This window comes from Podarcis erhardii, assembly GCF_964252035.2.
Source record: "Podarcis erhardii genome assembly, chromosome: 1".
NCBI classification, from domain to species: Eukaryota; Metazoa; Chordata; class Lepidosauria; order Squamata; family Lacertidae; genus Podarcis; species Podarcis erhardii.
In genome coordinates, this window is record NC_138497.1 from 88,221,446 (window position 1) to 88,244,877 (window position 23,432).

General features: G+C 47.5%; 1 protein-coding gene across 13 annotated transcripts in view; it reads left to right on the forward strand.

Annotated features, from left to right (window-relative positions):
• The window catches only part of TNS1 (tensin 1), a 335,674-nt gene that overhangs the window by 20,971 nt on the left and 291,271 nt on the right, over positions 1 to 23,432 (forward strand). For 2 of the 13 annotated variants that reach the window (XM_081852267.1, XM_081852264.1), the window contains exon 1: positions 15,503 to 15,613. The exons of the other annotated variants lie outside the window; for them this stretch is intronic. In XM_081852267.1, the coding sequence (XP_081708393.1) occupies positions 15,518 to 15,613 (96 nt within the window). In that variant the 5' untranslated portion in view covers positions 15,503 to 15,517. Of the gene's footprint in view, positions 1 to 15,502; positions 15,614 to 23,432 lie in introns of those variants that run through there. 13 annotated transcript variants of the gene reach the window in all.

A 23,432-nucleotide genomic window follows, 5' to 3' on the forward strand; every position in this document is an offset into this window, starting at 1 on the left:
GAACGGGTGCCGGGGAGCGGCGTGGTGCTGTGAGTCCTCTGCTTCCCCTGCTGAGTGAAGCCGCATGCCATTTGCCGGAGAGCGCTGACTTCTTCCGTTTAAAATTTGGACTTAAAATTAAGAACAACAACCCGTGAGTAATTTGGAACCGAACTTAAATTATTTCATTTATGGATTTGGTACGAGCGGGGGGGAGGTGAAAAGAGGAAGTCCGCCTCACCCCCATTGTAAACAGTCTAACAGCAAGGACCTGCCAACTAAGGTTGTGAGAAGAGCCGTCGGTTACCTTTTGTGATTGGATAAAAGATATTAATTCCACAGATTTTAAAAGATTAAGTTATCGTACTGGAGGGCAAGAGCTTATTTGCTTTGATTAAGTACCACCTTTCTAGAGACCGGGAGTAACCCACGAGCCTGTGGAGGACTTACAGGAAGCCTTTGACAGCTGTTAGATTAGCTGTCAAAATCCGGAAAAACTGAAAGCTTTAATTTCAGCCGGTTACTTTGTTACAAAGTAATTTAAAGTAAAGGAAGATTGATACAAACAACACGGACTTTTGGGTCGGAAGTGAAAGGAACACTAAGTAACTAGAATCCCTCTAGAGGGGATTCACGGACATTACAAGATGGAACTAGGTCGGGAAATACGAGCTGAGCTGCAAGAGCTGGTCGTTCTCATGGGAAAGCTGCGAGAGATGTATGAGCAAGGTCATGTTTGGTCTACAAGCCCTCCAAAGTCGAAATCAATAGAAAATATAGTTACTGAGATGGAAAAGGGCCTGATACTCAAAACACGGGCAGCTGGACAAGAAATGAAACCAAAGAAAGAAGAGGAGGAAAAGATACTTGTTAAACAAGGGGCGGCCGAAATGATACAGAAGACAAATAAGAGCCGAGGATTTATCAAGATGATTTTAAACCCGACCAGAGGGAAAGTTGGACTAGTTGGGATGCATGAACTTAAGAAACAAAGATGGAGCTTCACCTTTAAACAACTTGACTTGGTTGGAAAAACCACTGACAGTATTGAGAAAGTATTTTTTCGAGTCTGGGCAATTAATATAAAAGATTTCCAAAGAAGCCGGCTGAGAGGGACTGAAAGGGACTTGAGAGCCTCGGACGTAAGGGCACCAGGCTAAAAAGATAGACTTATGACTTTTGGTTTTGGGGTTGAAACCGGGGATGGAAAAGGAGGGTTTGGGAGCCCGAAGGGGCCCTGATTTTCACTATGCAGTGTAAAAATCCTTTTTTTTTCTTTACGTCAATTATTACTATTAAAATGGGGAATTCGTGGATGGGAACTAGGGATAACCTTAGGAAAAGTACTTTTATTTCTGACTTCTTTTGTTCTCTTATTTCTCTTACATTTCAATAAAGTAGATAACTTAAGTGTTACTGATTAAACCGAAGTAAATATAATACTGAAATAATGGTTAAAATATGTGAAGATATTAAGGTAAAAACTTGCTGAACAAATATGGGAAGTGGAATACAAGAAGGGGAGGCGTGGGGAAGTCTAGAAAAGAAGTTACTGAAAATGAGATTTAAAAGGTGGAATTTCTTTTTTTTCCCTTTTTTATTTTTCGTTTTTATTCTTTGTTGTGCTGGTTTTGTTCTCTTGGATGTTATGTGCATTTTATGTCTTTTAGCTCTATTATTTGTACCTTTTAGAAATGATAATAAATATTATTTAAAAAAATAAATAAATTCAACCATATAAGGATTGTCAAATTTTAAGCCACTTATATGTGGTCTTGGATGCAGCCTAAAGCTCTGGCTAGACCTAAAGTTCTGTAGCTTCAAAAAGTCAGTTATGAACTACCTTGGTGTCTTGTAATCAGGACCAGGCAGCAAATGTGTTGGACCTTGGTGGCTGGGAAACTGTTCACCTGGACAGCTTGCACCTCCTGCCTCTTCTCCTTCGTAGAGGGATTTGATGAAGACAGTATCCTGACCTACCGTAGATGGATTTTTTGTTTATTTCCACTAATAGCAACGGGACGTGGGTGGCGCTGTGGTTTAAACCTCAGAGCCTAGGACTTGCCGATCAGAAGGTCGGAGGTTCGAATCCCCGTGATGGGATGAGCTCCCGTTGCTCGGTCCCTGCTCCTGCCAACCTAGCAGTTCGAAAGCACGTCAAAGTGCAAGTAGATAAATAGGTACCACTCCAGCAGGAAGGTAAACGGCGTTTACCAGGCAAGGGGCCTTCTTGGTAGGTGCGCCCGCCCTGTGGAACGCCCTCCCATCAGATGATCTAGGAAAAAACAGCTACCAGACTTTTAGAAGACATCTGAAGGCAGCCCTGTTTAGGGAAGTTTTTAATATCTGAAGGACTATTGTATTTTAATATTTTGTTGGAAGCCGCCCAGAGAGGCTGGGGAAACCCAACCAGATGGGCAGGGTATAAATAATAACTATAAATAATAAGTTGTTGAGGTTGTTGTTGTTACAGTATTATTATTATTACTATTACTACTATTATTCTCTTTTGTGTGTGTGTGTGTTTAATATGACAGTAGTGTTAAGCAGGTATAAGTTCTTATTCTTTTTGCTTATTTCACTTAAGTGAAAGAACTTGACTCAGAGAGAGAAAGAGCCTACCTATGAGCATGCACAGGGCTACTGTTGCCCTCTAGTGGTTGCTTAGATAGTAGAGAAGTTTGAAATGAGTGTGTGCCCTTGCAGCAATTCAAAATGCATCTTTAGTTACCTGCAAGGTGTGATGTACTCATTCCAAGAGCCAAGGCCAATGTGGTTGAGGGATGGGTATAGGATATAAAGGAGCATAAGGCCCCTGTAACCTTAAGAGCTGAACAGAAGATGGGGTTGCTTTTCTCATCCCTACATGGCATGATGTTCCTGCTCAAATCCCTTCTTGTACCTGAATATTAGAGGAACAATCAAGAGTCCTTTGCATCTGGTCACCAGGCACAGCCCATCCTTGAATCTGTCCAGATGTGTATAACTCCCCAGGTAAAGAGTCAATGGCCTGAAAAAACACCAACATTAAATTTTTAATTTAATTAAAAAACAAAACATAAAACAGGACCACAGATATTGAGGAGTTGTGCTGCTGATTATCAGTCACATCACACACAAAAAGTCTCCTGGTGCTCACAATATTCACATGACCACATTCCACTCAGGAAGGAAGTCTTCTGCCTTCTTAGGTAGAAAATAATGCACTTCTAAAAGACTAGAGAATGCAGAGTCCCTGTAAAAGATGCTTATCATTGAAAGGAAGTGTGCAGACCGTGAGCCATGCATGCATGTGTGAGAGAAATAATTACTTTTTGTACAATAAAAGTGATTGTGCAAGAAGGCTCTTAATGTAAAAATAGTTTTTTAATAAAATAAAAAGGAAATGGTGACTCTGGCGCCAGTCATTCACACAGCTGCCTGTGAATAAGACCTACTGGGAATGAATGGGACTTACACACAGCTAGTGATGTACAGGATTGCTGTCCTGGAACTATACTCTGTACAATATAGACTGAACACTCATGGGGTGTGGGGAGAAGAAATTTGTCATAAGTAAAAAGGACAAAAGAAGGTAGATGTTTGCAGATGTGCTACCACTGAGCTACAACCCTTCCCTAAAGGAGGACCATCCTAGTACTATACTTTGTGAGGAGATGCTTTCTTGCTGCAAGAGTATACAGTAGTGAAAGCCCTGCTCAGGGGAGCTACTGCCCTGGCTGGTCATCCACCAATGATGCAGCTTCTGTCCTCAACCCTCCACTGCAAAACGAAGAGGCCTCTTAGTCCAGAATCAACTAATGCATGTGGTGATGCCAGCTTTATGAATTCAGGCCTGAGAATTCTCGGCATTCTTTGAATACTCCTGTTATCCCTCTCCTTTCCTAGCTGCAGAGCTCAGTTTCTTTGCTTGTGTGTCTTGTGGTGACATTGGATTTCTCCCAGCCTGAAATTCAATTTTGAGGACGCTGGGTTTTTGTTGTTGTTGTTATTACAGGAATCAGCCTCCAGTGACCAAATCAGACCCTGGTATCTGTTTTATCTGTTTTGCTATCCTTTGACTAAATATGAAATCTGTGTTGTCTGGCTCTCTCTCTCTCTCCCCCCGCCCCCCACCGGATCCCTGCACCACTGCCACTTCCCCAGGCTTCCCTTATGATTAAGCCTTTGCTCTCTTAGACCATTGTGCGAGTTAATTACTTAAATAACAAAATTGCTGGGCTCCCAGTCAAAAAAAGACTTTGGAATCATTGCCAACAGCTTGTCTGAAGCCTCATCTGCAAAACGGTTTCTGCTGTGTCAGGACTGGGATCCCAAATGACAGTGATGATATTGTAAAGTGAATGATTGGGACACGCTGCTCTCTTCGGCATCCATGTTATCCAACTACCCCTAGGAAGATGCAGTAGAAAATCAGGATATTTTTTTGGGGGGGGGGGAGGGACAACAATGGAAATGGGGCAAAAAAACAAACAAACCCTACAACTCTCTCCCTGTATGGATAGAATGTGTAGCAGCTCTCTCGGTAATGTTCTTCTATGATGCAGGAAAGAATGTGGTGCATGTTTTTGCAAAGACCTATTTGTCTCATTCATATTTCTACATTTTTGGAAGTATATGATTTTAAAGGCACATCAAAAGCACACTGGCCCAGTTTGGCTCCTCCGTTCATGAGTCTCAGGCTTGCAAGGTCTGCTTCCCCCCACTTTCTTCAGTTTAAAATTGGAAGTGTCTAAAGTTTCCTGTGTGGGTTAAAGCCTCAGCGCCTAGGACTTGCCGATTGAAAGGTCGGCGGTTCGAATCCCTGCGGCGGGGTGCGCTCCCGCTGCTCGGTCCCAGCGCCTGCCAACCTAGCAGTTCGAAAGCACCTCCGGGTGCAAGTAGATAAATAGGGACCGCTTACCAGCGGGAAGGTAAACGGCGTTTCCGCGTGCAGCTCTGGCTCGCCAGATGCAGCTTTGTCACGCTGGCCACGTGACCCGGAAGTGTCTCCGGACAGCGCTGGCCCCTGGCCTCTTAAGTGAGATGGGCGCACAACCCCAGAGTCTGGCAAGACTGGCCCGAACGGGCAGGGGTACCTTTACCTTTTAAAGTTTCCTGTTACATCTGAACTTGGGGAAACTCTGGTTAGGTTAAACTCTGGTTATCAAATATGTTAGGTTCATAAACTAAGGCCTGATGCAGACTTGTTTGAAGATAGTTTAAACCAGGGATTGGGATCCTGTGGTCCTCCAGTTGTGGTTGGTACTTCAACTCCCATCAAGCTAAAACCAGCGTAGCTAATGGCCAAAGATGATGGAAGAGCACAGGTCCCCCACCCTTAGCTTAAATTAACCATAGTTTCTCTGAGTTCAGATGTCACAGGGAATTATGTTTAGTTTTACAGCATAATCTTCCAGTTTCCTCCTTGTGCCCATGCCAGAGAAGGAGGCAGAGGGTGTGGTGTGCAAGCTTGAGGACTGTGTAGGTTGATGCACATAATGCTAAACCATAGTTTAGCATTTACATCCAAAAAGGCCCAGTGTGTAAGTTTCCTTACTTATGGGAGGCTTTGGCTACAATCCTGTACACTTTTACCTGGAAGTACCATTAAACTCAATGGGACAGAATTCTGATTAGACAATAACATCTTAACACAAATAAAAGAATAAAAGAGCAGAAATGTTTGAAGCATAAAACCATTGCCATCAGAGTTTAAAGGGCCTGGTGGGGGAGAAATATTTGCCTGGTGCTGAAAAGAAATATGTAGTTGCAGCAACAAGGACAACCTTCTCTTTCAGTCACCACCTCTAATGGCAGGGGCACTTGGGGGTGGCCCTCCAAGAATTCCCTCAGTGTAGACAAATGTGTGCACATGTGTGCATTTGTGTGAGTGCCATTCAGTGCCATTGGACATCAGGCAATGCATTTTTTTTCAGAGACTAAGCTAGAAACATAAAACACTCTCTTCTACCAAGTCAGATTATTTGTCTTTCCGGCTTAGTATTGCTAAACATGGTTAGCAGTAGCTCCCTTATGGCAGCGAGGAAGAACCACTAATCTGCAAATCGGATATGGTCTGTGAAAATGGTCCATGCATGGCAACTTGGCTCATGAACATGGTAGGCTGTCTTCAAGCTGCATGGTTACTTCTAATTTGGCCCTGTCTCTCTTTGCCAGAGTCAGGGTCAGCACCTGGCATCCTTTAGTAGCTGCCAGGGCCACAAAAGGGACCCACCACTGGTGCCTGCTCTGAGACCTCTTATTAAAAACCCTAAACACCCAACCTGGCATGCCAGGTAGCCCCAGCCAGGTGAATACAGGCACAACTCAAATTCCCCAGACTGTCTGTGTCATAGTGTAGTGTAGCTCCAGGACACTGCAAGAAATTAAAATGGTGTTTGGGCCAAGCTGCTTGGCAATATTAGAGAGGCAGCTGACTGATTCTGGTAAGCCTGCCACAGCCTACCAACAGAGGGCTTGCCAAAGGGCACATTGCCCAGGGCCCTCTAAAATCTGGCACTGGCCAGAGCACAGCGAGGTGGCTGCCTCAAGCAGTTGAGTCTGGGGTCTTGTGAAAGGGCAGCAAATTGATAGCAATTTAATTTCACTGTTGTTGTATTTGCTGAGGCACTTGTGGGATTTATGGTCACCTGTGTCAGAAGAACGCAGCCAAGCTTAATGGCCTTGAGTAGGGGAGAGGGGTGCCATTAGCTGTTCCTCCTCAGGCAGCAGAACATATTGGACTGGTCCTGCAGCTGGCCTTGTTCTCTTCCATCCTTGATACGCTTCTCTTACCAGTGGAGGCTGCTTCGATCTCAATGACCCATCAGTCTCAACCTGCCCTCAGCCAGACCCTCCCTGTCTGCTTTCTTCCTCACAGCCAGTCTAGTAAGCAGTCCTGCCTGTCAGCTTCCTCTCCCTTAGTCTCCGTGCTGCCCTTATATAACTCAGTAGAGAAGACAAAGGAGACAAAACTAGAATCAGTTTGCTCTGCCTGTCATTGGTTCTGTTGCCCCCTACTGTTAGGCTCCCTGTCTTCCACCCTACCAGTCCCAATGGGCACTGGGCACTGCAGACTTGCTTCCTTCTCTCCTCGTCAGAAACAGGACACATCTTTAAATAAGATGGTTTAATGGCCTGGCAGCTGTGCTAAGCCCCCTTATTGGTGGGTGCAGGGGAGATCTCGGCCTATGGTTCTCCTCATGCATATGCACAGGGGGTGGGGGAAAGCTTAAAGGAGCTGCTCCCCTCCTCCCCGTTCCCAGTTGAAGGCAGAGGACGGCTGTGCGTCCTTGGTCAGAGCGCAAAATTAAATTAGTTGGGCCTGAGCTCTCTGGAGACAATAAAGCAAATGGGCCAGTGCTGGAAGAAGAGGGGGAGGGGTTCTTGAGCAAGGGCTGTGTGAGGCCTTGCTGGCAATTCCCTGATTAAAGTGCCTGGCAGAGTAATTAGCCAAGTGTTCCTGAGGCGAGGCCAGGCCTAGGCCACAACTCTGTCAAGAGCAATGTCAGCTTCTGCGTTCCTAGTTCCAATGCACCAGGCTGCAGCAGATGGGAAAGGAACAGGACCTTCTCTTAACCTGCTTGGTTTAATAGTTCTGGAAAGGCATTGGTGCAATAAATAGTCAGGGAGAACTGGCACCTCTCTGAAGGAAATAAGAGGCAAACTTGTCACCTGTGTATGTTGTTGCATTGAAATGAATGCAGAAAGTGAAGTTGTCCATTGCCTGGCGTTGAGGTCAAGCTGGACTGCTGTCTGGCATGTTTCAAACCAGGCTGCCTGTAGTTTCTCTTCCTCCCTCCCTCTTGTTTGGTTCCCAGGCAGATTTTATTCACCATTCCTTCACTCTGCGAGGGGTTTGGCAACTTAACATCTGTGAGGAGAGTGATGGTGATGAGGTCTTTGGTAGCAGGGTCATTCAGAAGATGCAGGGATGGGCTAGCATCCGGATTCGTGGTAGCCTCAACATAATCTGGGCCCTCTGGACACTATTGGCCATCATAAGGATACCCTGCTCTGAATGACAAGAGGCATTTGAGAGCATTGTGGCTCCACTTCAGCTTCTTAGGCTGCTGCATGTTGGGAGTTCACCACATTTCTAAGCTGAAGTGTTCTAGGCAGCAGCCAATGACCAGTTTCTTTACTGGAAACATCATGAATGTTTCTAGTTGGTGCCACTAGAGCTTTGACTTGAGCAGCTGTTCAAGATACAACACTCGGAAGAGGAGCAAATGCTGAATCCAACATGAAGGATAGCCTAGGACTCAGGCATTGTGGTAGTTGCAAGGCGTATTGTGCAACTGGACTTCAGGTGGCTATGGAATAGGAAATAACACGTCGCCCCAAAGGAGGAAATGAATCACATAAAAAGAAACAGAAAGAAGACAAAAGAGGACATAGATCTGCATAAATCTGCAGGTGCTAATTTATACATATAGATGCCATTTTGCAAATCATTTATATAATTTAAATTGAAATACAATGCATCTCACTATAGCAGGGAAGACTGTGACCAGGTGATCTAGCAGATGGTAGTGAGAAGAAACTAATACAAACAGGAATACCTGATTATATCCTGACCTGGCCTCAGTTATCTATGCTCTAATAACCTCTGGGTTAGACTACTGCAATGCATTATATACAGAGCTGCATTTGAAGATTGTTCAGAAACCAATGTTAGTTCAGAAAATGGCTACAAGACTCAGTGTGACATATTATGCCAATGCTGCACTGCCTACACTTATCCATTGTGCTCTGTAGTATGTAGGGTAGGGAAAATGCACATTGTAATGAGGCAGGAAGTGGGTATAGCTTTACTACATGTTAAAGAGGGAAGGGAGGAACTGGATACTGAGTTGCTATTTTGGGGAACAGGCCTATACTGCTTCCTATAAGATGCCATTCCACCCTGATAAAAAACCTGAGCAGGTCAATGCCTGCTGCTGCAGGCAGAGGTCATGGATGTCTGTAGACAGAAGCTTAGTATTCTGCACACTTTGGCTTGGAGGGAAAGATCCAGGTCAGACCCAGTAGCAGTGCAGCGCCAAAGCTCCTCTCTGTGCCAGTAGGTGGCCTGCGGGTTTTTGTGCTGTGCTTGCATTCCCTGGCAATGTAATCAGTAGAGCTGATCGCAACAGCTCAACTTAACACCCAGCACTGAATTGCTTAAGGGATGCGAGCAGTGTGTGAGTCTTATAAGGGCCATACAAATGAATTATCCAAACGTGGACCCCTGTCTTTGTTCATCTGCAAGAAATGGGCTCTTGACAAGAGAGAATTAGACTTGAGGCTGGCCTAGCCCAGGAGCTCCGTTATGAGAGCTGCCCTATCCTTTGTTGTTATGCTGTGCTGAATACATCTGGTGGAACACAGTGGCTAAGAGGCTGAACAGTGAACTAGTAAATTATTAAGGCTATCAGTGGATTATTAAGGCTATCAATAGTTACTAGCCATGATGGTCACGTCAGAAGCAGTATGCATCTGAATACTAGCTGCTGGGGAGCACAAGTGGGGAGACTGCTGTTGTGCTTCAGTCCTGGTTGCAGGCTTCCCATAGGCATCTAGTTGGCCACTGTGAGGAGAGGACACTAGACTAGATGTAAATCCCATAGTCTGCTCCTCATCTCTATGTTGAACCTGCCCAAAGCGGCCAATATTCATTCAGCCCACTCACCCAGCATCCTCAAGGTGGGAGATGGCAATAATATTGCTGACCTATCTTGCAAAGGCGATGACTGAGATAATGCACACAAAATAGATTGAACTCTCTAAAGTGCTACACAAATGCTAAGCATCTGAAAGTGCAAAATGCAATGGGCAGTTGCAAGCCTACCTTTAAGCAGGAGCGGGAGGGGTAATCTGCTGCCCTTAGCCTAACTGCATTCTGATTGGCCAGTGTCATAAACTGGCAGGACGGCAGGGAGGAGGAAGAGGATCCTGGTGAGGGGTATAGCCATGACTGGGGCACACCGGGGCAGGCTGGAGATGGAGAAGGAGAGGTTGGTGTAGAAAGTACTCATGGGGTGATGGAGGGTGGTGAGGGGATGGAGGTCAGTGCACAGGAACCAGAGCAGCAGGACTCATCACCAGAGCCAGAGGGGCTCCTGTCTTCCCAAACATGGCAGGCTCTGAGGTGTAAGGAGCAGCGGGAGGTATGCTGTAGGAGGCTGAGGCAGGCAAGGGCCCACAGCCCAGCTCATTAGCTGCCCAGGTGGGGCTCACTAGCTCTGGTGATTCCTCAGCTGGAGTAGACTCAGAACAGGTGAGGGTCACAGGGAAGCAGAGCTGAGCTGCTGTGTCTGCTTAGTTTCCAACATTGGTTGGACCATGGCTTGGATGGTCCAGGGAGCTCTTTGGGGCTATGCCTGTGTGGGACTGACCTCCAGGTGCCCTGACCTCCAGATTGGCTGCAAAGGAGTTGTTGGCCTGCTGGAATGTTTGCTAGCCACTGCTGTGGGATTGTGCACTCCAGTGGGACTTGCCGCCAGGTACTCCATGGTTCAGGACAGGCAGGGACACACCTAGGGGTTGGGTAGGTTGGCTCCTGGCAAAGGCGCAGGCCCAGAGCAGTGCAAAAATTGTGTCTCTACACCCTGGCCCAAAGCGGTTAGGAAAATAGTTTCAGGCAAGAAATGTACCCCATTCTCTGCTAGGTTGCTGGGAGGCGATCCTTCCCTCTCGTAACTGAATGCTTTTATGCCTGCTCTTCCTCCAAATTGGCAAGAGCAGCCTTCATATAGGGCAGGTGGGAGTTGGAGTTCAACATCTGGAAGACCACAGGTTCTACCACTTTAAGGGGCCATGAGACTCTCAGTAGTTTTTGCTGCAACAGATTAACACAACTACTCTTTTGGAAATGATTCCTATTTTAAAACAACTCCTTGCACTTAAAACAACTAAGTGACATCACAACTGAACCAGCCAATCCTAATCTTTCTTAACTGAGATTGCCAGGATCAAGTAATTTTCAAACTTAGACTACAATCCTATCATCACTTACCTGGGATTAAGCCCATTTGAACTCAATGGGGGTTAATTCTGAGTAGCCCTTATAGGATTGTGTTGTTAATTTCTAAGAGACAAATCTTACTTTTCACATTTAGGTAGGTATCACAGAATGACCTAAGGCAATGTCGTACATAACGTCAGCAGAGTAGGTCTGCCAGGCTCACATATGGGGAAAGCTATGAACTATTTAGTGAGAAGAAACAGTCCAGTAATTAGACTATTGTTTTCTTTGGCCAGGAAGAAACAGTAAACCAAGCAGGCCTTTGTACAACAAGGGACGTGACCAGACAGGAAATGGGCAATTTGCATGAGACAAGCTAGGCCAGGGGAAAAAAAAAAGACTACTGGGGAATGCAGATTTATATACAAACTCAGATGCAGCTTTTGGTGGTCATCCAACATGGAGATTCCTGAGACAAGAGAAAAACAGGAACAAAATTCCAAAATGTCATCTAATCTATGCCCACATTACCAGTACACTTGGGCTAAAACAAAAAATACAAGGCCATGGTGAATAAAACTAGTAGTCCATTCAACCAAGTTTGTTTTGAACCCAATAAACAGGTTCCTTGCTTGCAGGTTTCCCATAGGCATCTGGCTGGCCATTGTGAGAACAGGATGCTGGACTAGATGGGGCACTGGTGTAACCCAGTAGACTCTTCGTAGACAAGTTGGCATTAACACTTGTTGACTGTCCTCTGGAACAGTCCAGTTAGCAAAGCTTGTGGGTCCTATCTTTTACCTGTTGTCCCATCCATTCTTCTGTGACTGGTAGGAGACTGGTGCTTCCAAGGACTGTACACTGGTGAATTCCTCACAGTTCTCTTTCCCTACTAACCAGCAGAGTCTGTCAGTCCTGTGTTTTGCTGCAAGGTTAACTTGCAGCTGTGAACCAACAGTTCAACTTGCACTGCTGTTAATAGGCATTAGGTTCTGGTGAGGTTTATAAGCCAGTATTGCAGCATGCTGCCTGGGACCTAGAGATCATTACAGTGAAATAATAATAATAATAATAATAATAAATTTATATACTGCCCTATACCTGGAGGTCTCAGGGTGGTTCACAGAAGAAAATCAAAGTATAAAACCACAAAATACATAATCAAAATAAAAGCAACAACCCAGTAACCCCCCCCAAAAACCCCACATTTTAAAAGGGCATAGGATGTCAATTAAATCAACCAAAGGCCTGGTTAAAAAGGAATGTTTTTTCCTGGCACCTAAAGGTGTATAATGAAGGCACCAGGCGAACTTCCCTGGGGAGAGCATTCCACAGACAGGGAGCCACTGCAGAGAAGGCCCATTCTCATGTTGCCACCCTCCAGATCTCTCAAGGAGACACATGAAGAAGGGCCTCGGAAGATGATCTCAGGGTCCAGGTAGGTTCTTATGGAAAGAGGTCGTCCTTGAGGTATTGCAGTCCTGGTAGAGCATCTGCTTTTCATGTACAGCATCCCAGGTTTGATACCTGGCATTTTTGAATAGGTTGGGAAAGACTCCTGCATAAAACTTGAGAGGGCCATTGCCAGACAGTGCAGATGGACCAATTGTTTGAAACCATATAAGGAAGCTTCCTATGTTTCATCAGCCAACATTTTTATGGCATCCAACATTAGTTTAATTTTAAAGGATGACTGGGTGACTCTTAAAAGCAACTTGACTTTTGGGAATCCTGCTGACAGAAGTTTAGTCTTGAGAGGGTTATATGGCTTCCAACTGGAGGGCTGTTTGGAATGTGGGTTAGGATCAAGAGGCAAATCTACTGAATCTGGTGGTTTTGGTCTCGGCAAAGACATTGGCAGAACACAAGTCCCCTTTTCTTGTTGAGGGGACACAGTTGGGACTTGGCCTACATTTAACTGAGGTGGTTGTTGTTGTTTTACTTCTGTGTCTTTGGTCAAATCCATGCCATATTTTCCTTTGTTGGCAGTGAAGACTTAAATTAGCATCTACTGAAGGAACCTTGTCATGGGCTATCACTGACCTTGTCCATCATGGTGCAAAATAGCTCTTTTTTTTCTGGAACGGTACATCCTAACTGATGCATGTCCTATTCCTGCTGAGGTGCCCTGGTTTTTGTGCCAAACACCATCACAGCAAGTATTTGATGACATCAGGTCCTCTTAATTGAGTCTGTGCCCTGTGATGCTGCCAGGGCAGGATTTGGGGGCAGAAGTCCAGGGCCTCACTTGGCAGAAAGAGCAGGAGGGGCTCCCAAATGCAACAGGACTGATTTGCCACATTTTGATGTAAGTGACAGTACTGTCAAAAAGGGGACCCATGTATGATCACTGAATCCAATCACATTCTGTCATCACTTACCTGCACTACCGAGTCTGTGCCTTTCTTCTGTAGCCTTGTCTCTCTTTTCCCCAACTCTTCCCCCTCACCATCTATTTCTTGTCTGCATGGCTTTTCTGCTGCCCAGACGTGCCTCAGAACCAACTGAGATTAGCAGGGACCTCCTTTTTGGGATGCTTCCAAACTGTGAGCCAGTGAGCCAGTTGGATTCAGATAAGCTTCCAGCCAGCAGCAAATCAACATGTGCCCAAAAGCCAGCATTGTTTCTCATCCTTGGTTAGAGCGTGAGTGCATAAGGAATGCTGGGCTGAAAGCTTATACAGCCCGTTTGGTGGTTCATTGAAAATTCAGATACATTATTGGTTCAGAATGAGGCAGCGTGGTTCTTGAAAAAAGAACTGGATGTAGCCAATAGGGAGCAGGCTGCATCTGTGCCTGCATTAGCAACAAGTTGCTTGAAATCTCCTTGTGATGACCAGTGTTTAACCTGCAACATCCTTGTGTAGTTTGAGACTTTAAGCCATTTTCAGATATCCAATGTGGATCCAGTGTGTGCTGCTGACTCTCAACTTTTGTGGATCCCTTGCCCTGCCCATCTGGGTGGGACCCAGGAGAAGGAAGGAACAATGTTGGGTGTAGAGTCCCTGCATTCCTGTTCTGCTATACCCTTCTATAGCACTGTTGCCACAGAGCATGCTTTGTGTTGATGCAGCCTGCTTTGATGTACCCTGGTTGTATGTGTGCATATGCACACTGCCTTGAGCCTGCAGCCTTGGCGTAAGTGTGCAGCTTTAGCAAGGCAGCCACTCTTATTGGCCCTCTCCTCCAAATTTCTCAACTGAGATGTCCCACATTTTACTTCATTTTTTTTTAAGCCTTACACTTTGCAGAGTTCCACCTGCTCCTGCGTCCTTGCCTCTTCACGCACACGCCTCCAACTCTGATGGCCCTCAAAGCCAGGACTCGACGGGTTGAACTGACAAGCCGTTCCCCCTCCCTTTCCCAGCGCCCCTCAACGACGCTCCTCAGACATCAAGGCTAAACGCGTGCATCTATGTGTATGCACAGATCCCACTTACTTCTAATTGATACAGGGTCACGAGTGCCATTTACACAGCTCTTCAGAGTGATATGTTGCTAACTGGTTAATTAAGCATGGCAAACCTAGAGACCGGATTGTGGCAACGAACTGGGGAGGTCAGGAGAAGGAAATCACGTACCCATCGAAGAGGGGCGCATTACTAAGGGGGCGGGGGTGTCGATCAGCCATCGATGGAGATGTTTGATGCGCGCGGGGCGGGGAGAGAAGAGAGGGAAGACGCTGCGCTTTAATCATCCACGAGCAGAACATTTGGGGATGGGAGCGAGACCCAGGGCTGGTGTTCCCCTCCCTTAAAAATCCCTCCGTCGTTGAGGCTCCCACGGCGAAGGGGGAGGCGTCGATTTTCGATTGGGAGCAAGAGGTGAAGGCTGAGCGACTCGCAGGATCGATTAGGGTTAACGCCGCGGGGAGGGGGAGGGACCGCTGGCCAGCCCTCGACGCAGGCTAGGCCAGGGCAGCGCTGTCCTTCGCGGTCCGCTTGGGCAGGTTCGGGTCGCAGCTGCGGCACGTGCGTCTCCGCCCTCCCCCCCCCGTCGCCACCCCCCAGCAGCGCGCGGCCCGAACTCGGAGCGCTCCCGGGCGGCTTGGAGGGAGCTGATCGAGGCAGCGCCGCGTCGCCCTGCGCCCCTACGCGCACTGCAGGGCTGGAGAGTCCGCGCTACCGTTTGCCGCTGCCGGAGAGGCGCGCGAGCTGGCGGGCGCGGGGGGGGGGGGGGAGGAGGTGAGAAGGAGGAGGGAGAGGAGGAGGGGGGCGGTGTCGCCGCCGCCGCCGCCAGCGCTCAGCAGGTCGGGAAGCCGCGTGCGGCGGGTCAGTGCTGCGAGGGGAATCCATCCGGCCGGCACCGCCGCCCCGCTGGGTCCTCGCCCCTCTTTTTGCCTCCCGCCGCCGGCGCCGCGGCGCGCAGGGCTCTGCAGAGGCTGCGATCGACGAAGCAAGGGGGACGCGACGCGCCTGCACCAACCCCGGCTGTCGCTCGCCTGCCCGCGTCCCTCTCTCCCCTCTCCATTTTCCTCCGGCTGGGAAGGACACCCCCCTCACTCCCCATCCCGCTCCTCGGTCGCCTCCGGGTGGGGGCTGGAGTGTGAACGGGGATTCCCACTTCGGGGCGAAGCGGGATCCCTCGCCCGGCAGCAGCAGCAGCAACGATGACGCGCCTGAGCTGGTGCTTCGCTTCCCTGATCCGCTGGGGAAAATACTTCTTCTCGTGCTTCCTGCCCCTGCGATTCTGCCTGCACCGGGAGGTAAGCGGGGCTGCATTGGCTGGGGGTGGGGGTAGAGATGGCGGCGTCACCTCGAAAAAGCTGCGTAGTGTGAGGGAGTTCCGAGTTAACTGGCGAGAAGAGCCCCCCACGCCACCCGCAGCAGCGCGATCATGAAGGCACATCGGATCCCCCTCCCCAATCGAGTTTTCCCCGGTCCTTTCCCCGCGTGCGCTGCAAAAAACTGGCTCGCGCCTTGATTGTTCAGTTCACCGCCCCCCCCCCCTTCTGCACAGGCTTAGTCGTCTGCCCACCAGGCGTGCTTGCCTCGGGGCCACCAAGTCCCCTGCCACCGCTGCCCGAGCGTGCTCTGCCCAACTCTCCCTTGGATGCATGCACACGCACACAACCGTGACATGTTCGCTGGCTCGCAGACTGCAGAAGCGCCCTCGTGCTCATCAGCTGCTGAGAGCGGGACATAGTCGCTGTAACATGGAGCACTGCACACGCACGTCTCAAGCCACTTAAGGCTTATATACCCTTTAGCACACACGCACTCTCTACCATGCACTTGGATCTCTGCACACCCACCAGCTCACCCACATAATGCACCTCTCTTTGGCTCCTGACAAATTCACACGGGTTCCTACAGCAGAAATGGGGGGAAAGGCAACTTGCTCCAGCGATTCCATTGCCCAGAAGGAGCCAGGTGCAGAACGCACACAGTCTAAGTGCTGGGGGTGGGGGGCTACTGACCAATCTCCTCCTGCCTGATTTGCACATTGGTTATACAGTCAGAGAGATGTTTCTGCTGGCTGCTCCAAGGGCCTGTCTCACCCTCTCCACACACCTCACTTATCCTATTGCCTGATTGCTTCTGTGGCTCTTTCTTTCCTGGCTCCCTTTGGGAATGTCACCAGCAGGGGACCAGGAGAGATGCTGCTGTCTGGAGCTGCCATCAGTTTGCTGCTGCTGCATTGTTGGGAAGGTTCTGAACAAAAGGGCTGCTGCTGGTCAAAGCTACCCAGATATATATAACAGGTGGGGGGAGGCAGGCAGGATTGCAAAGCAGGTTCCAGGTGGCTGTTGTCCAGTATTAAACTGCACACTAAAGACCACACTCAAATCAAATGTAGGCATATATAGGGCCCTGCAGTGATTCTGCTTCGGAGCTGCCCTGCCAAGTGACTTGTGTCCTCCCTGAGCCAGCAGGGGGTGACACATCACAGCAACATACCACTTGTTACTTGGGTATCCCAGAGACAGATGCTGGTTTCTGCATCTGTAAGAAGCCAGGCTTTTCTTTTCTCTTTGTAAAATCTCACCATATATCTTGAAGGAGAGCATGGTGACCGTGGTACAAGTAAAGGATCTGTCTATCTGGAGAACAGTCAGTGATGGAATGTCAGAAGTGTGTCTGTCCTGGGGAAATGATGCGGGGGGGGGGGGGGGGAGAGAATTCCTTTGGAATGCTTCCCCCTTCCTCAAGCTCTGTGGAATGCAATAATAAAGTAAAATAAGACCAAGTTCTTCTAAACTATTTTTTTCTCCCGGCCTCTTTTCCTTCCTTCTCCCCCTCCCTTGATTTTTTAAAATGTTCTTCCCGGTTTCTCAGTCATGTCATCACCAGGGCAATGGGAAAGCAGCATGGGTGACCAACAGCACCCTTTAGGACCCTCCAGCTCACAAGTTCCTCATGGAGCAGATTTGCAACCCACTCTGCTGTCTTTGAGCTGAGGGGAAGGGAGTCGGTGGCCTGGCATCTTCTGAAGAAGCTCTCCTGGGAAGGGTTTCTGGTGAAGTTTGGGCGTGCATTTGGATGAGCCTTAAGGATGTTTTGGGCCCTGAACATTTTGAAGTGGAATTGGCTTGCCTTTGCAGCCATCTGAAGCTTGCTCTGTGTGTTGCCCCAAATGACTGCAGTTCCTGGTATTGAGGCTAGAGGAAGATACCTTCCCAGCACTGGTGACCCCTATGTCTCTTCCGCACCCCAATGTTTCAAGGCTCCCATGCTGAGTGTGCAGGAGCCAGGAAGGATTAGGGATATTCTTGTGGGTGGAGGGAGGGGGAGGAAGCTTTGCCAAGACGGTAGATGTGAAACACAACAGGGGAACATGGCATCATGAATCTGTTACTAGAGCTGTCCATACTCTGCAGTAAACTAAAATAAGATGAAAGTTCTGCACCAGTGAAACCCATATTCTGGCCTGTGAAGATCTGAATTCTGTGAATTGAATAAATTGAGCAGATGTGCATGTATTTGCTTATTTTGCATAATTTGTGCTCATAAAAAGGAAAAACACACACACGAAGCCTTCACCTTCAACAATTTAAAATCCTGCTTAGTCCTCTCTCAGGATGTGCAGATATCTTGCTAGCTCCTGCTCACAGTTAAGAGACCAAGAGAAAGCTGTGTGGTTATTTGTTCCTCCCCAGCAGGTCCCCCCCCCCAAAAAAAACAAATTACATTATTTTGTCATAACCACAGTTACAGAATATGTCAGTTCTCCCCACTCCCATGGTAACCAGGGTTAAGGCCACTATGGTTCCCTTTTAAACAAGTTTGTTAATCAGATTCAGACCCTGGTTTCAAGTTCTCATTAAAAAGAGAGAGAGGTTCACCTTAACCAGGGTTAATGTCAGTGATGACCAGTTCCTTAACCAAGGCTAAAGCAGGAGAGAGGAGTTTGCTGTGTGGACTAAGCATGCAGTCAACCTCAGCTGAAGTATCAGTAGCCAGTATTGTGGGAACCATAGTTGCAGCAGCACTGGCTCTCAGCTTCCTGACATTTTGCCAATGTACTTTCAAGTCTATCATTGCAGTCCTAAGGCCCAGAAACTTTATTTGTAATGAAACCTGAGTTTCGTAAGAGACAAATTTTTATGTGGAATACTGGATTCCTTACTTACAATGCAGTGCACACAATACACAAAACCATGCTTGCAAAAGGCCATTGACTGCAATAAACATGCAGGCATTTCTCATTTATTCTGAGGGATCACAGTATATTTCTTACAGCTATCACATTTGTTGCTGAAGAATCACACTTTTCCAACAACCAAGACAACAGTATTTTGTTTCTTAGCTAATGTTCCTCTTGTATTGATGAATGCTGTGCAGAGAAAATGGTTGAATGAGTGTCATAAATACCTATTGGCTAGTGCCCATGCCATCTCTGATGATGTACCATATAACTTTTAATCCCTCCTGCTTGTGGTATTTTAAAATTTTAAAATGAGCCAGGGGAAAGCTATCCCTCCTGCATCATAGCTATCATCTGTGTATTCTAGGGATCAGCAATTATAGCACCAAATGCAATCAAAACCCTCAACTGGGAGTAAGCCCCATTGACTTCAATAAGAGAAAGCAGATGTTAGAATAGTGCTGTAAGATGCTGGGAGAAGGGAAAGAGCACGTGGGACCCACAATTAGAGTGAGCAGTGTAGGTTGGAGTGGGAAAGGGGGAATGGAGAGTTTAATCTTCATGCTGGTATAAGCAGCCATATCTGCCCACCGGTGGAAACAGGATACTGGTCTAAATGGCCTGTAAGGAGCTCTAAAAGCTCAGGTTATCCAGCCCAAATTGAGGTGCACCATCAGAGCTGGAGGTGGGAGGAACTAGGAGGGCAGAATGCTAAAGAGAGAGCACCCCCCTTTTCAATCCCAGTTGTCTGAGACCCAGTGGTAGCTGCAGTTTCCTTCACAGAGCAGTGCTGTGTGGCAGGAGTCCCCAGCAGCAGCAGCAGGAAGAGGCAAAGGAGGCAACGGGCTTTTCTTCTTCCCTTTGCCCTTGCAGGGTCCTTTAGCAAAGTGGCTTGTTCCGACTGAGTGAAGCTGTTGCCTTGCACCACGGGCACTTTGCAGCCCAGCTTCCCTGCGCTGCCTCTTTTGTCATGATGATTAGCTCTCCCCTCTCTGCTTGCTTAGCAGGGAGTTTAGGGGCCAAGTTGTATTGCTGCTGCTGCTAAGAAGCTTCTGCCATCCTCACCACCATGCTGCAGTAGCTTTCCTGGGCTTCTGCTGCAGCCAAAGCAATGCCTCCGGAGATGGGGGGTGGATTGGGGAGGGGAGAGAGAGAAGGCAGCTGTTGTCTTTGGTGCAAAAAGTGCTTTGAGCAAATTGCTTAGCTGTAGGGTGTATAGCAAAGGCCAAATTGGTTCCAGTGCAGTGGGACCACACAGGCTTGCTAGCAGACAGCAGTGAGGGGCCAGGGCATTTAGCTCATGCCTTCTCTCTCCACCCCAGAGCCCTTCGTGCTTGTTGTGCTTCTGAGGCCCTGAAGGGGGTGCTGTGCAGTGCAGTGACACTTGTGTTGCAGGGGGCTCAGGAGTTGTTTTCATCCCATTATTCTGGGGGCAAGGGTAGGGAACCTGTGACCTTCCAGATACTGCTGAACTGCAGCCCCCATCAGCCCTGACCATTGGCCATGCTGGCCAGGGCTGGTTGTTGTTGTCTAATGATAGCTGGCAGGTTTCCCCTCCCATACCCCTGTTTGGGGGCAACAGTGAATGTCCACTAAATTCTTGGTGGCGGACTGCAGGTCTCTGATGCCTCAGGCTCCCCCTGGCTTAACTCAAGGGATTTGGCTTGCATAATTGATTTATTTTATCATTTGTTGACAGTATTTATAACCTGCTCTTCACTGAATTCTTTTTTCAACCCCAGGGTGGGGAAACAAAGTAATAAAAATAAACAGAGAAAAAACAATAGTATTCGCAGATTACAAAATCATATCAACAGGTCAGATAAACAACAAATTTGCCGTTCTGCCATGAGGTAGATGTGAAAAACTATGACAAAAATTGTAAGCATTCCAGTTTAACCAAATACCTGGGTAAAAAACAAACACAAGACATTCAAACAGATTAAACAACCATTGGTCTTAGCAAGAATCCCCACCCTATTTTTCACTTATGGGAGCCCACTCACTCCCCCTCTGTCTCTCACACAAAGAGGGCCCCACTCTGTGTCAACAGACTCACTCAGTGGCTTTTGAGCAATTTAAGATCTTTCACCCGCCTCCAACTCTCCATCCCATCCAAGCTCTCGCCCTGAGTGGCACAGAAGCATCACATTCCTTAGAGCAGGCCTGAGCCAAAACTGGGAGCAAGGGAGGCAATTTTGGCTCCTTGTATCTGCAGCGCAGGGGCCACCAGAGGAAGTTGTGCTGAGTGTTTCTCCAATGTGAAGCTTCAGTAGACCCCTGGGAGCTTCTGTGTTAATAAAGCCTGGATGTTGAACATGTGGGAGAAGGAAGAGAGGAGGGGCAGTTGTGATGTGACTGAGCATTGTGGCCAGTCTTGGACTTGCTGTCACATGGCTGAAGGTGGCTACAAATGTGAATGAAGTAAGAACTGATTTAAGAACTTGTGTGTAGAAACCAGCTTCAGTGTGGGATTTGGAATGGAAAAGTAACAAGGTAGGAGGGGGTGCTTAATCCCTTTCCCTTCCACTACATCTTCCTCTCGAGTCGCTTTCCCCCTGTGGTGTTCCAGAGACACCACTGTAAGAGTATTGCCGACCTGGAAAGCTGCTGGCTATAGTTGTGGTAGAAAAACAGTAGTCAGTTCAAAATTGCCTGCTTCTGCAGTTATTGTTCCCTAGAAGAAGAAGCTAACTAGGTTTTCATTCATTCATTCATTCATTCATTCATTCATTCATTCATTCATATGATTTATATCCCACTCTTTAGGCAATAAGGGCAGCTCAAGAAACAAAGAAACAGTAGTTAGACAGTGCAATTGTTGGTAACATATTATCCAACCTTTTGCGTTCTATGTCTGTATGGGGAGAAAAGCCTACAGGCCACAATCTTGCATCCAAAAATGTATAACGCAGGCCTTTTTAAATGGAAAAGAAGCATTTGGAGGGGGAAAGCTATACTGTGGTGGGTGCTTAACCCTGTCATCACCCATGGTTTCTCTGCCTAAATGCCTTCCCATCTCACAGGCATGCCTTGGCTGTGGGCAGGATTGGGTGTCCTTATATTTGGAACCAGGGTGGGTGAGTGAGAGGGACAGCTTTTGGGAAGAGGACGATATGGAGAGAAGTTGTGGATGGGGAAAGCATTAAGCACCCCGTCACTCCTCTGCTTCAGATCACCCTTCTCAAGCTATTGTTTGTGATGCTGCACAACAGGGCACACAGTGGGTATATTTCTGCCCCAGTGATGCATGGGATTGCTAGCCTAGGCGACTCCTTCAGTTTCACAGGTATGCACTGGCTATGAGCACAGGTCTTGCTGCTGTTGTTGCTTTTATGTTTATGTGCACTGCATTCACATGCGCTGGGGAGTGCATTTATTACTCACAGCTTCCCAGGCTGCAAATAACTGGCACAGAAATTGACCAAATGAATGTGTAGGGAAAATCCAGAGTGTAGGACGATAAGGAGATGGAACTTGACCTACAAATCCCTTTCCTTGTTTCACTAACCCCGGTGACCTTTTGCCTTGTAGCAAAAAGAAAGAGAAGAAAAATAGGTCACATATTTTAATATATGCTTTCATTTGGGTTGTATTTCAAAGGTTGCTTCCGGATGACCTGTTTATTGAGCATTCAGCCTGATTTGTTTGCAGGCTAGATGACGCTGGCTATTTAATTAGCATTCATCCTGACATCATTGTGGGGAGGTTAAATGATGTGGCATCAAAGCAAGCCTTGACCCACGGTTTCCAGTGCATTTTCCCATCACTTTCCTTATTACCAAAAGTCTGATTTGGGAGGGTGGGATTTGTTGTGCAGGGGTGCCAAATAAACTGAGATTATGCATCCTGAATTTGCCGGTATTTGACTGAATCCCACCCCAAAATAGCAACAAGTCTGCAAGGACGCCAAGTGTGTGTCAAAAAGTGAAAACTTAAGGTACCAAGAGTGCATTTAAAAGTTTATTGTGATCTGTACAGATGTGATGTGAGCTCACCCTTTACAAGCTTATCTTAATGGGCAGCAACTTGCTTAAAAGCTCTTTCTGTCACTTTTGATCAGTCTTCCCCAACCTGGTGCACTCCAGATGTTATTGAGATTCCAACTCCCGTCAGCCCCAGCCAGCATGGCGGACAATCAGAGGTGCTGGGAGCTGTAACCCAACAACACCCAGAGGGTGTGGTCTGTTGTGGAAGCTATCTTAGATGATCTCACCAGAATAAAAGCCCTTTGGCTACAGAGGTTACTCCCAATTTAGGGTATCTGTTGCTCAAAATGTTTTGGGATAATTTCCACTGTCCTGATTTTCATGCATAGAAGTGCTCCTGCAATGCACTCTTTGCAGCAAAGCAAGCAATGTGGGTATTTATACCAAGATGCAGCCATCATGCCAGGCTCTCTGAGACAGGAGTGGTGATGATGGTGGAGCACCCTTGATTGTGCCAGTCTGTGCCATTCCCTCCTCCCTCCTTTCTCCATTTGACTGTTCATATTGCCTGTGTGATTTCACATAACTCAGGAGGAATTGGGTTTTGCTACATCAGCAACGTCCCTGGTGAAATGAGTGCATCCCGGCATCAGCGTGTCCTCCGCTGACCAGAGATAAGCAGAGCACCTTTACAGAGGTGTCTATGACTGTACCCTATCACAGTAGATTCAAGTGGGTTCTCCCCACCCCAATACACACACATTATCTGTAGCATTTAAAAAACACAGAGATTTGATATGGATTGCAGGAACTCTCTGCTGGCTGCAGCTCAGTGTCAAATGCACTTGCTTTGGAAGATGCATGGCTTCTGAGGGCGTTGTGTGAAGTGGCTCTTGTTTTTAAGGGCACATACAAATGTACCTGGAAAACCACATATTCCACGTCCCCCCCACCCCCAGCAGTTCCTCCCTGCCTTTTCACTGCAAATGACAGACTGCTATTGTTCTT